The sequence below is a fragment of the Pongo pygmaeus genome, chromosome 9 (assembly GCF_028885625.2).
Source record: "Pongo pygmaeus isolate AG05252 chromosome 9, NHGRI_mPonPyg2-v2.0_pri, whole genome shotgun sequence".
NCBI lineage: Eukaryota > Metazoa > Chordata > Mammalia > Primates > Hominidae > Pongo > Pongo pygmaeus.
This window is the reverse complement of record NC_072382.2, coordinates 63,267,789-63,282,038: the sequence shown is the minus strand read 5'-3', so window position 1 is coordinate 63,282,038 and position 14,250 is coordinate 63,267,789. Positions and strand designations below refer to the sequence as shown.

At 41.9% G+C, this 14,250-nt stretch overlaps 1 protein-coding gene and 1 non-coding gene across 6 annotated transcripts in view; one reads left to right on the top strand and one right to left on the bottom strand.

Moving 5' to 3' along the window:
* TEAD1 (TEA domain transcription factor 1) overlaps window positions 1–14,250 on the top strand; it is a 269,214-nt gene that overhangs the window by 217,944 nt on the left and 37,020 nt on the right. For all 5 annotated transcript variants that reach the window (XM_054438557.2, XM_063671151.1, XM_054438556.2 and 2 more), the window contains one exon: window positions 8,592–8,765. In XM_054438557.2, coding sequence (XP_054294532.1) covers window positions 8,592–8,765 — 174 coding nt within the window. The remainder of the gene's footprint in view (window positions 1–8,591; window positions 8,766–14,250) is intronic.
* Window positions 11,482–11,653, bottom strand: LOC129009154 (small Cajal body-specific RNA 16). Its single transcript, XR_008492689.2, has one exon. It is a non-coding gene; the product is annotated as a small Cajal body-specific RNA 16 (non-coding RNA).

Genomic DNA, 14,250 nt, shown 5'->3' with positions numbered 1-14,250 from the left:
TCATTACCCTTTGGGAAGGAGGCCACTGAAAGCGTCTGGAAATCCAGGTTCTGTAGGCATTTCAGAGAGGCCCCAGTCAGGCCCCCTCTGCTTTCTTTGGCAGGTCCGCACCCCACGCACCTTCCTGGTTGCTCACTCAGTTGGTGGGCCTTTCACCTGTGCTTCTGTGGGGAAGACACACTCCTGTCTGAGGAAGCAGCAGCCCCTCTGTGGAGATGGTGCTGGGAGTGGGAGGTGGGAAGGATGCATCTCGGTGTGAGATCCTGGAAGGAGGGATTCACTTGCTCCTTGTTTCCAATGATGTTTCTCTCTGGGAAGAGTGAGGAGCATGGGATGAAGTGGCATATCAGGGCCAAGTGGCCAGAACAGGGCTGGTGCCCTGAACAGTGAGCTGAGGAGAGAACTCACTTCAGATTCACTTTCTCCTTGGCAGGAACCGTGAGCACAGGCAAGCTCCTGGGCTGAATGTGCGGGAACCTTTCTTGGCTTGGCTCTGCAGTCGTTCCCTGTCCCCCCAGGGGCCACCACAGGCTGCCCAGCCTGCCCTGGGGGTAGGTGGACAGACATTCCAGGCAGGACCGTGACAAGAAGTAAATGTAGGCGATTTGTCCTTGTTCTGTTCCAGCTTGTACATTAGCATCCCTTGACATGAGTTATTTGTCTTGATTTCTTTAAATTCCTAAGTGGATTATAATTTTTTCTTGGTATTATTTGACAGCAGTCATTTTTCAGGGTTTCACTACGTTCTTCAAATACTTAGAATTTTTGGAACAAATTTAGGAAAAGACTGCCATCTTCAGGTTGGACGGTGCAGTGCAAGACCCGGTGTGTCTGAGGGCACCTCGCAGATGCTGAGGACTAGCAGATTTGTAGGGCTTTTTCTTCCTTTTCCAGAAAGATTGAACTGCCTTCATCAGTTCAATACATCTAGATTCAATACATATAGAATGTATTGGCAGTCCTTTTAAAAAAAGAGAAAAAAGCCCCAGTGACCACTGTTGGAAGTTGTACTGTTGTGGTTTGTTTCATCTACAGTGATGGACAACCTCCTAGGCTGTCCTCACCCCACTTTTGGGAACAGACTTTGCATGCCTTAGAGGAAGGTAGGAAGCAGGTATCTGGAGAGGGTACTGTGTGCCTGAGGGAAATGCGGAGACCAGACCCCACAAGGCTTCCCCACACTGCCACTGCCCTAGCACCGATGATAACATGAGAACAGAATCGCCTTAATGAGTCTGAAACTTTCCCTCTCTTCATTTCTGCTTTAAGTTTTAGTGTGTCCAGGTTTTTGTTATCAGAGGGACAGTATTGATTTCACATTATTTCGTCCAAAGTAAAGAAACATCATGATTCTTCTGGAAAGTAATAACAACAGCAAATTACGTGCTATGTACAGTGTTATGTGTTTTCCTTGCATTATCTCATTTAATATTCTTGATACTCCAGTACAGTAGGTACTATTATTATTCCTGCATTATAATTCTACTAAGTATACATATTTCCACTATGGATGTGGAAACTGCAGCAGAGAGAGAGGGCTATATAATCACTTGCCCTGGATGACTCAGTTAGGAAGTGGTGCCACTGCTCGGATTCAAACCCAGATCCCACCTGACACCACAGTCCAGGTGTTCATCACTCCTCACTGCAGGCTCCCTAAGCAGCAAACAACAGCAGGGACCAGGAAACAAAGTGACCTCGTAGAGCAGCTTTGAAGGAAGATGAAAGTCCTTTATTAAACCCCCCGGGTATCTCAGAAGCCCTTTGCAAGTGAATGGTTGACTTTTGAGGGTTGCATTCACCTTTATTATTATTTGCAACTGCTATGAAGAATAACTGGAGGGATTATAGCAATACAAAGAGAAAATGGACATTTCTCCAAGTCAAAATAGAAATCCACATATTAAGATGGCATCAGGTACTGCGTGGCATCCTTGATCCAGGTAGGGTTTTACTGGTGCAGCATCTGTCTTTTTGGTGAACCCTATCTGCAGACAAGCATCCCAGTTCCTGTCCAGCTGTCCTGAGCGTTTGAGCTGTAGGAAAGCTTTGCAGTCTGACCTGAGCTTCTATAAAGCCCAAGGAACTTGTGGCTAACACAGAATAAACATCCTGAAGTAATGTTTTTTGCTTCCTTTTATGGTTCTTTCCCTTCCTCAGAAAAACTCCATAGTCTTTCAAGATAGTTTTTGATTGGTGGTTTATTTAATAAAATAATTGTATAAGCCAGATTGAAGCACATGGCCCGTAGGAAAAGCAGTATTCTGCTCCTTCATGACTCCTCACCTCCCAGTTCTACTTTTTGGGGACCGCTGCTTGCAGCCTTTTCAGCCATTTCTTTGTATTAATATATTTACCTCCACATTTCTAAATAACATGCTTATACTGTATATCTCATTCTATTTTAGGCATCATCTATTGACTTCTTAACATAGAAGACTATGATTTAGTTCTCTAAATTTAGTATATGCCCCCCTCCGTCTTCCTTTCAGTCCCCCTATGTGCTTATATCACAATAAAAAAAAATTAGCATTCAGTTAATTTTACAAACCCATATAAATTTTGCATACAGCATGGTTAATGTTATATATTGGAGCCATTTCCTTAATTGTAAAACGTTTTTTTTCTGGGGTGTATGGTTGTCTTTTTAAAAAATTGTTCAGTTTTACATAGCTACACCAATTCATCCTCAAAGTTGCTAGGAGAACTCATACTCTTCTCCAGATGGTGAGATATAAATCAGGTCTGTTCTCTTGGTGACATCCTGCCAGGAGTCCTCAGCTCCACGGATCCACTCTGGACTGGTTGCTGACCTGGCTGGTTTCTTTACCTTTCTTCTATGTTAGGCCCTATCTCTTTTTAAAATTTATTCCATCATTTTGTAGGAACATAGCCTCCTATAGCTCCCTGGGAACAAGTTGCAAGGAAGGTCAGTTTTCTGATACCTTAAATATCTGAAAGAGTATTCTACTTTCATGTGTAATGGATAACTTGGTGTTCATTGTGGTTTTTGCCTTGGACTTGTGAAACTTTATTTATGTTTTCTAGGTGATTTCCACATGTTTTCTCCTTGCTAATGAACAATACTATATGTTTAATGCTGGAGAATAAGGTCATTCTTATAAAAAGAGCAGGTAAACGCTAATTTAGGTCATGTGATATGTAGAAGTGGTGTTGACTGTCTTTATTATCCCCATCTTCTTTGTAGGAATTTATGAAAACATATATTTATTTGGGAAAGATACAATTCTAAATATAGAGGCAATAAGCTTGCTCTCTACAGTCACTCTGTAGGTTCTATGAAGATGAGCACTTTTTTGTTAGCTCATGGATTCCTGGTGCCTAGCACAGTGCTTGGCATGTATGATGGATGATAGGTGTGCTGGTTCATTCTATTAAAATGTGTAAAAGAAACAGGCAGAGTGAGTACCTTTTCCATCGTTGACCTTGAGATGTTGATAATCAGTTGTGCCTCTACTGAGTGCCTAGAGGACTCTTTTGGAGAAGTAAAAATTAGCCTCTGTTTTGGATATTGAGGAAATCTAGTCTTGGGCCTTGCATATGTGAGTCATTGACATTTGCCCTTTTTCTGCTCATATCTTGCTCCCAAATGCCAGTTTTCTTTCCCAAATGCCAGTTTTCTTTCCCAAATGCCAGTTTTCTTTTATGAGTATTTGTTTTGTGCCCCATAGAATAGAATTGCCCTTTTTTTGTTTTATATGCCACCTTCACTTTTGGGGAAACCACCACTGCTGGAGAAGAAATGAGATTTATTTGGGAAGGAGAGAAGCAAATAAATAATCCACTTTGGCCCACTTCCCTTATAAGGAGAACTGGCAAGACTGGAAATAGAGCCTTACCAAAGGGTTTTTAGAATTAATTTGATTAAAACTTGAACCCAACATATAGATTTCTTCCTTTCAGCCTTCTGAATTTGGGGACAGAGGAATTCCTGACCTACCCAGGTTGAATGAGGGGGAGAGGGTGGTCTGTTTGTTTCAATGCTGTGGTCTCCAGGGCACCTTCTGTAGTACTTTGTATTCTTAGAAACAGAGTCACCACCTCTTGGCAGCAGTGAAGCCACTCAGATGCCAATGGTCAGAGTCTGCTTTCAAGTCACCAGCCTTGTAGAGACAGTGCCCAATTTCCTTTGGCAAAGGCAGCCTGCCCCTTCTCTGTTCATTTCAGCCTTGAACACAGAGGTAAATTCCTCAAAATAGAAACCTTTGTGGACTCTATCTGATGCATTTGTGAATCATGTTTGTTCCTAATTCTAATTTAACTTCATAGAAGTTTTAAAACACTTCAGTTTTTTTGCTGTTGTTCCTTTCCCAAATCAACTTTCAAAAAACGTTGGTTTAACAGTGTTAGAAAGGCTTAGACATTTTCTTTTGGGGGACAGTGTGATTAATGTTTGCAGCAAATGCAAGGGCTGTGGTGTTGACAGATCCAAGTTTTATTAACTCCAGGACTATTCCTGGATGTGTGACCTCAGGCAAGTCAGTTCATCTCTAAGCTTCTATTTCCTCATCTGTAAAATGATTTAAATTAAATCCACCTCCAGCAGCGTCATGAGGCAAAGATTACCTGAGATCACATCTATAAACAGCACATTGCTCACAGTGCCCAGTGGACACAAGGTCTTTTCCTTCCTTCAGGCACAGGTGAGAGGCCCACACCCTGAGCAGCTGGTTACGAGTGGGCCATGATCAGGGATTTGAACAGTCACTTGGCTTCACTGCTTGCTCCCAGCTCTTGGCTTATTTGTGTTTCTTTTTTCTTTACTAGGCAGGAGGGATAGCAAAAGCAGGAAAGTTATTTTGCTTCTACCTCAGGATCTAGTGAATCTCACATGATAAAAACTATAACAATGGTATCTTAGCTATAATTTATTGAACATGAACACTTTTTTTTTTTTTTTTTTTGAGATGGAGTCTCTCTCTGATGCTCAGGCTGGAGTGCAGTGGTGTGATCTTGGCTCACTGCAGCCTCCGCCTCCTGGGTTCAAGCAGTTCTCCTGCCTCGGCCTCCCGAGTAGCTGGGATTACAGGTGCGTGCCACCACACCCGGCTAATTTTCGTATTTTTAGTAGAGATGGGGTTTCTCCATGTTGGCCAGGCTGGTCTCGAACTCCTGACCTCAAGTGATCCACCCTCCTCAGCCTCCCAAGTGCTGGGATTACAGGTGTGAGCCACCAATCCTGGCCCCTATCAAACATTTCTTATATGGCAGGTCCTATGCCAAGCACCTTCTGAGCATTAGTTCCTTTAATATTCACATATGTTACAAATATTACAGGTATTATATCCCCCTTGCACATATGAGAAGTCTGAGGTTTCAGGTTTGTGTCTGGCTCCAAGGCTTTCGTGCTTTACACTCAGCACCTTGCTTTTCAGCTGTACCTTCATGGTCCCCATCGGTATGTGGTAGATTTTATCCCCATTCACCTTCTTGACCTGTAGATGTCAGGGCCATGGTTCCCATTTCCAGCAGTGCAGTGCAGGGACATTTTGATGTTAAGCGCAAAGACTTCAAGTTTCCCAGCTTCTCAACTTCACACCAGCTCTGACCTGGTCTGGGGCAGCTAGCGAGGCAGAACAGCTAGGAGTGAGGAGCCTAAAGGGAGACTGGGATTCAGCTCAGTGGGTCCCTAAGGCTTGTGTCTCATGCCTCCCATAAACTCACTCCCTGCAGAAGGCACTAGAATGGACAGAAACGGTGCCTTCCAGAACTGGGGAGGTCTGAGAGCTAGCTGTAAGCAGAGGTTGTTAATCAGGGTTGGATGAATGGATACATAGCCAGTTGTCTAGGTAATAAAGAAACAATGCCTTTTGCCCTGTACTCCCCATTCCACTTTGTGTTTCTGATTGCCTTTATACCAGTGTCTGTGCCCACACCTTTGCCCGTGTTATTCTTTTTTACTTTTGCCCACTGAGACTAGAAAGACTAGAAGCTTCTTAGCAGCTATGACTGTGCCTCATACATTTCCATGGGCTGTTGTTTATCATTGGAAAAAGTGATGTGGCAACATTTGAAAAAATGTATAAAAAGCTCAAAGATATTCCCTCCTACCCTTATAATCTCACCTCTTCCCACCCCCATAATCTCAGTTCCTTAACACAATGGCTTTTACTTTTAACCTTTTTAAAAATAATTTCATCCTTCTCAGGCAGACCCTGTTGTTTTATAGTATCTCCCAGCTTCTGTCTTACCTGCCAGGTGGCTAGTCCATGTAGCTGCATCCATGTCAGAGCTTGATAGGGTTCTTTCTTTCACCTCACCCGATACCTTTTAGGATTTTTGAAGCTTTGGAAAAGATACCACTCTGATGTTGAACAAGAGAGGGACCTGGCCCTCTCCAAAAGATACTGGCCCCAGTTGCACTGCCCCTATATGCAACACTGGCATCAGATGGAGTGTCCAGCCTCCTGTCTTTTGGCATGGTGGCCAGAGATCCAAATGTGGGTGGCAGGTTATAGATTTAAACCAGTATTCCTTCAGGATATATTTCATAGGGTTTTGTGACCATCTGAGTTTGAGAAACTCTAGATTATACGTTTAAAAATGTTTCTTTATGGAAGTGCCTTTTTAAGAGACAAGGTCTTACTCTGTTGCCCAGGCTGGAGTGCAGCAGCATGATCATAGCTCCATTGCACCTTCGATCTTCCAGGCTCAAGTGATCCTCCTGCCTTAGCCTCCCAAGTAGCTGGAACTACAGGCATGCACCACCACACCTGGTGATTTTTTTTTTTTTCCCTGGTAGAGATGAGGTCTCACTATGTTGTCCAGGCTGGTCTCAGACTCTTGAGCTCAAATGATTTTCCCTCCCTGACCTTCCAAAGTGCTGATATTAAAGGCATGAGCCACCGTGCCCAGTCAATGGCACTGCTTTTAATACGCTAATATTTACTGTGAATCTCTAAGAGGAGAAGTCTTATTAAAACAATAATAGCTAGATTTTATTGACTGCTTATTCTTGTTAGATCTAGGATCACTGATGAAGTCTGTGGAGGGTCTCATTTAAACCCTGTAACAATCCAGTGAAGTGAATGCCATCACTGTCCCCATTTTAGAGACTTGAGAGGCACTTGCCCAGTATCATAGCTAATTTGCCTTGGGCAGTGTTTTGTGCTTGAGTAGGATGAGTCTAGACCCACACAATCTTTTTTTTTTTTTTAAAGCAGGCCCCAATGATTAGGTTCCATGGACTGTATATATATATATATATTTTAATGTATGTATGTATTTATTTATTATTATACTTTAGGTTTTAGGGTACATGTGCGCAATGTGCAGGTTAGTTACATATTTATACATGTGCCATGCTGCTGCGCTGGACTGTATATTCTTAACCCATGTATAATACTCAGCTTTGCCCAAGCCTTCTGTTACTTGGGACTTCCTGTGGAATAGATTAGTACTCAGGACAGTAGTTGGAGAATTGCCAGTTTTAACTTGGAACGTGAGCAGACTTGGACTGCTAGATAAAGAAGGCAGATGGAGTTTCTCAGTGAACTCTATTTGGTTCTGAGGCCCGTAGAGCCTCTGCATCCCCAGGTTTCTTGGTCTGTGTCACATTAAGTTGGTATTAATGCCTATTCAGTGGGAGAGGCATGCCCGAAGAGTCTGGAGTATAACGTCTAGACCAGTGGTCTCAAATTTGGCTGTATATTGGAATTCACTGAAGAAGCTTTAAAAATTACGATGTTTGGCCTCATTCTCAGGGATTCCAGTTTAATCTAGACTATGGCCAGGCCTTTGTGATGTTTAAATGATCCTTGGGTATTCTGATGTAGCCTGGGTTGAGAACCATTGGTTTGGACACAGTCCTTTGTGGTCCAGTTACCATGTCTTATCCCAAAGCACGGGGAAGAAAAGGGTTCACTTTGTGAGTGAAATGACTTAACGTGGGTTAGAGTTTTTTGTTTGTTTTTTCATGAATGAGTGACCTATGTTCCTTTTCATCAGCCGTGTATGGCCTTGTAGATCTTCTCTGTGATCTGTACCCCAGTCCTAACTTTGCACTGACAGTGACATATTGAGCAGCCCTTATGCAGAAGTTTTGGATTGGTTACTAAGGGGACTGGTGACAAAGAGGCTCAGCACTCTTACTCCTGCTGGAAGAAGGAAGTGGGTACCATTGCTCAGACCACTGTATCTACACTGTCCCTGGAGAGTTGGGACAAGAAGTGCATTCTGGGTTATGACATGAGCTAACTGCACACAGATTTCTTATTGGGCTCCAAAGAGTATCATTGTCATTTTCAGTTGGGTCAGGTGAAATTGGGTAATACAATTGTTTCTTGGTTTGGTAGCTAGGTAACTTAAGCTGTTGTTATTAATGTATCCGCAAAAAAGCCTTTTTCAGATATTTCGGAAAATATATGCCCTTGTCAGTAAAAAGCAATGATTGTCTCAACTCTAAGCTATAATCGCTTTTCTAAACATACTCATTTCAAAAGCATTGATCCTAGGCTGGAAGGCCTAATTCCAGAATTTTGGTACTACTGCTCTTTATCCAGTTCAAGATGGATGAGTCCCAGGTTGATCAAAGAGTTTGTAATGGGAATGTTTCTGTTGGTTTCTTACAGTACAACAAACACCTCTTCGTGCACATTGGGCATGCCAACCATTCTTACAGTGACCCATTGCTTGAATCAGTGGACATTCGTCAGATTTATGACAAATTTCCTGAAAAGAAAGGTGGCTTAAAGGAACTGTTTGGAAAGGGCCCTCAAAATGCCTTCTTCCTCGTAAAATTCTGGGTGAGTAAGACATTGCTGTGATTTCCGTGGTTTTTGTCTGAATGGTCACATCTCTTACGTGAGCACAGTGCAGCACAGCTGGCTTTGGATTTTTACTGAGTGCACCTTCATGTGCTTCTGCACAATTGCCAAGGGAGCACAGACTCACACCTGTGAACTGTCCTCATGCCGGCCTTATGCATCCACATGGTGCACCTGGGTGACATTCTCTGTCCCTGCCAAAGGGCAAGAGGGACAAGCAGCCTCTTGGGACTTCACTTAAATTCCATTGGAGTACAGGACCTGGAGCTGGGATGAAGATAAAGTTACATGCTTCAAGATTTTGTAAGCATCAGAGAGGAAATAGAATTGCTTTGCCCAGTATATACTTCATTTGTGCTTTAAAATGATGGGCAAATTTCCCTGGCTGCTGCAGCTTTGCTGATGTTCCAGAGCCTCTGAGAGGAGCTTTGCCACCCTTCGGCACTAGTCAGCCTTGGGCTGGGGGAATGCTAATGGGTCAGAACGGGCATAAGTATAATGTGTGTGTGCTGAGGGATTAGGGGCACCAGATAACCTGCTAGCGCTGCGAGTTTATGATTCCTCAGCCTTTACACACATTTTTTTTTTTTAACTGTTTTAAATGTTTGTGCCCCTTAGCATGGCATTAACGGCCCTAAGCGACCTGGTTCCAGGGTAGCTTCCTCTTGTGTCCTGCCAAACCCCTGTTGCCCCACCTGTCCAGTCTATGCTCCGCCTTCTGTTTGTCTAGATGGACTTTCTGCTCCTTTCTCCCTGTACCACTGGGCCAGCTCCTTCTCCTCCATGAGACAATAGCTCCGCTATAATAGAACCTTCCCCATTTGAGCAGACCATTGATTTCTCTTTTAATCCCATTGCATTTGGTAATCACTTCCCATGCTGTGTCATGATTGTTTGGAGGTGTCCCCCTTCCTCTGGGCTCTGCCTCAGGGGGCCTTATTCATATAGTGGCTTCCTTTTATTGAATGCTTGCTTTGTGCTAGGAGCTGTGCTGAATGCTTTACGTGCATTTCATCTCATCCTCCACGTTTTAGGTGGAATTTGCCTCAGCTCCACCTAGGAAAAAAGGCTCATAGATAACCAGAGACAGGCTTGTAGGTTGGGTACCTGGAGCTTGACATCAGATCTGTGTGACTTTAATGCCTCTGCTCTGTTTCCTCATTGCATAATCCCTTGTGGACCCTGACCACAGGATCTGTCAACCTAAGCCTCTGCGTATCTCTATACCAAGCCAGAACCTTACACAAAAAAGCCCAACAGATGTGAGAACAAATGGATGAATTAAAGAAAAATTTATGTTTTAGATTCCTTGGAAGGAAATTTGCATATTAAATTAGTTTGTTTCATTTCTTCTAGCCTTCCATGATAACTAGATTTCATTTTTTGTGCTTTCATATTGAAATTTGGTTAGTAGGCCAGGCACAGTGGCTTACGCCTGTAATTCCAGCACTTTGGGAGGCTGAGGCAGGGGTATTACATGAGCTCAGGAGCTTGAGACCAGCCTGGGCCAAATAGCGAAACCATGTCTACGAAAAATACAAGATTAGTCAGGCGTGGTGGTGCACACCTGTAGTCTGAGCTACTCAGCAGGCTGAGGTGGGAGGATAGCTTGAGCCCAGGAGGTCAAGGCTGCACTGAGCTATGGTTGTGCCCCTGCACTCCAGCCTGAGTAACAGAGCAAAACTCTGTTCCGAAAAAAAGAAATTTGGATAGTAGATGTAGCCTTCTACTTATATTAATGGATGTTGGATCAGTAATACACATGTACAACCTGAAAAAGCGATCACAGTCACATTTTCCTTTTCTGAATTGGTGGCTGCCTTCTAGTAATTTGGACGGTGGTTGGAGATCAGTTATATGGTAACAGAGTAGCTTTCAAAATGTGGCCTGTGAACCCCTAGGGAGTTCCTCGGTATCATTTTAATGGGTTGACGAGGTCAAAACTATTTTTGTTATAATACAAAGACATGATTTGCCTTTTGCATTCTGCTTATATTCACACTGATGGTACAAGAGCAGTGGGATAGAACTGCTTTAGTATGAATCAGAGCAGTGGCTTTGCTGCTAAAATTCATGCAGCTGGAAAAAAAAAAAAGTCCTTCATGAATTTTATTACAACCTAGAGTACACATTGAAAATGAACACGTAAGTCTGTCACATCAAGGAAAACAAATGACATTATTTGTTGCCAAAGATAAAATTTGGGCTTTCAAATGAAAATTAGAATACTGGGAAATTTGTGTCTGCCTTAGTGAACTTCTCAGTACTTAAAGACTTTTCTGATGAGATCCACCATGATATTGACAAATGTAATTTGATATTGTGTTAGAGCAATGGATTTTAATGTAACAGAGTTGGAAAAATTCATTGATATGGTTTCAGATTCCATATTCCAGCCTACCATTAAGAAACTACTACTGCTTGTTGACTTTTGATATAGTATCAAAGGAAAATGACCACTGTTATCTGAGGAGTCTGTCACATAATGTAAAGCAGCACTACCTGTCTCACTAATTTTTTAAAAATACAGGCATGTTTAATTTTTTTAAAAAGATGTATATCAACATGTAATTAGCTTATTTCTTAAAATGAATTAATATTTTAAAATTTTCTCAGTTTTAATTTCCAATACAGAAAATATAGATATAACCCATAGTAAGCAAAAGGTCTTTGAGGTCCTCAATAATTTATTTGGTCCTGTTTGCAGTATCATACGTGATCACCAAACTGCTGCTAGAATGCTCACGCCCGTTACGGCAAATTCAAAACCCAGGAAAGATATCTCTTGGGAATTTACTTTAGGTCAGGGTCAGGCTGTCTGGTACATCAATAATTTATTTACGAGTGTAAAGGGGTCCTGTGATCAAAAAGTTTGAGAGCCACTATTTTAAAGGATGTAAAAAGAGGTTGTTTATCCAAGTGAATGAAAAGCTAATTCGGAATTATAGAATGTTATGAAGAGAAACCATTTTCAGTAATTTCAAATTCAACAGTAGTGTTTTTAAATAAGATTTCTGATAATTAGCATATTGTTTGAATATAAAGTAGCATAGAGAGTGCTTAGAAAGTCTTTTTTGGTTTTGCCTCCAAAATTGCTCTTATTTTACCCAGTGGATGATTTTAATAAATGTTTTCCATGGTGGGGCCCTTCAGTCACGAATCCTCAAATAACAAAGTCTAGATTGCAGATGTTTAGAGTATGGTAGCTGTTGGGAGATGTGCAAATTTAGAAACAATTACTCTGAGATCAGATACTTGTTTATTAAGATTTGCAGAATTAAAATGGAGAACTTCCATGAATATGATAGAAAACATCACTCCTTCAGTAGAGTTGTTAGGAATACTTAACCTTTATAAAGAAATTCAGTCATAACTATGTTAAAATAAAGGAGGGAAGGCAATTTAAATTCGGTTTGCAATTTGAAATGTCACTGGCTTCCTCTAATGACTCAGTAAGAATGAATTACATTTAGAATATCTATCCTTGGATATCAGTAGGTGCTTCCAGTGGGTGTTTCTGAAGTAGGTTTAACACTCCCTTCGAAATATCTTTTAGCAATATGCTTAGCAGATGTGCTTATTTTTGTTACAACAGAGACTCTATACCCAGTCCTTTTCTTCTCTCTTTTTCAAATGGCCTAAAGTCTCTAGGCTGTCAATATCAGCCTGACTCTTACCTGTTCATTTGATTGTTCCTGAATTCAGTTTTCAGAATATCTGCTACGTCCAACCTGGGCTCGGTCAGGCTAGACCATGTGAGGGGTTTGCTATGGAAAAATACTATGTGTTACCTAAAGTACCTGCATTTAAGCCCCAGATGCAGGCACCGCAGCTCTGCCAGTTGACACTTTGAGGCGAATGGGATGGTGATGAACCAAGTAGCAGTCACTCCACTGATTTTAGGGTGGAAGATTCTACTGGCATCCCAGGCCCCAGAGCATAAATGAATAACAGAGTCAAGGATGCCAGCATGAGCACCCCTCTACCATATAAGCTTTACAGTGTCTCATGCCTCATGGTGTGGGACCCCTTAAAGCCCGTATGAATGGCTGTTTATCTGTTAAGATCTTTTTAAAGAGCCTTATTGAGGTATAATTTATATACTATAAAAATCACTCATGTTAAATGTATAATTTAGGCCTGGCACAGTGGCTCACACCTGTAATCTCAGCACTTTGGGAGGCCGAGACGGGCAGATCATGAGGTCAGAAGATCAAGACCATCCTGGCTAACACGGTGAAACCCCATCCCTACTAAAAATACAAAAAATCAGCCGGGTGTGGTTGGCAGGCCCCTGTAGTCCCAGCTACTTGGGAGGCTGAGGCAGGAGAATGGCATGAACCTGGGGGGCGGAGGTTGCAGTGAGCCAAGATCACGCCACTGCACTCCGGCCTGGATGACAGAGTGAGACTCCTTCTCAAAAAAAAAAAAAAAAAGAAAAAAAAGTACAATTTAATTATTTTTAGAAAAATTTACAGAGTTGCGTAATCATACTAAAATCCAGTGTTGGAATTTGTCTGTCACCCCGCAAGGATCTCCTGTGCCCATTTGTAGTCAGTTCTAATTTCCACCCTCAGCCCCAGGCAACTGTGGATCTACTTTCTGTCTGGATCGATTTGCCTTTTCTAGACATTTCATATGAATGAAATCATTCAGTGTATTGTCTTTCACAGCTGGCTTCTTTTATTTTTGTTGTATTTGAGGTGCATCCTTTTTATTGTAGAATTAGTGTCCCATGCAATGTATGTACCACATTTTGCTTTGTTCATTCACTGGTTGATAGGCATGTGGATCATTTCCACTTCAGGCTATTATGAATAATAGTGCTATCGAGTCTTGTAGACAAGTCTGTGTGGACATACCATTTCATCTTTCTTGGGGAGCTACCTAGGAGTGGAATTGCTGGGTCCTACGGTAACTCTATGTTTAACATTTTAAGATACTGCTAAACTTCTTTTTTATGTGGTTGTACCATTTTACATTCTCACCAGTAAGATCTTAGGGGTTCCTCTCCTTCAGCCATTATGTCTGCAAGTATTGGGGTACAGATTACAGGGGACATCTTAGATGAGGGGCTGGTAAGCAAAGGCACTGAGACAGGGTGTGTGTAATGTATGTTTCAGGTGCATTGAGGTGTGTTGCAGCTGAATCTTCACTGGTAATGGAAAGATAGGTGAGTAGAAAAATTTGGAAAGAGAAGGAATCCAGAATTTAGTTGTGACAGCAGTAGGAAGCAGTGTTTTAACAATTTTTCAGTCAAGAGAGTAATGGGATTCTTTTTACTGAGTGTTACAGAGACTCTCTGCATTTTGCCTTTTCTAGTTTTTTTATATTTTCCTTTTCATGACAGCCTCTTACTCATTTCCTTTCTATTTCTTTTGCCCTCTTTTTATTTATTCCTATGTGTTTTAATTCTGCAATGTATTTAATTACAAAGAGAGAAAAGGTGATTTTGCAGGAATGG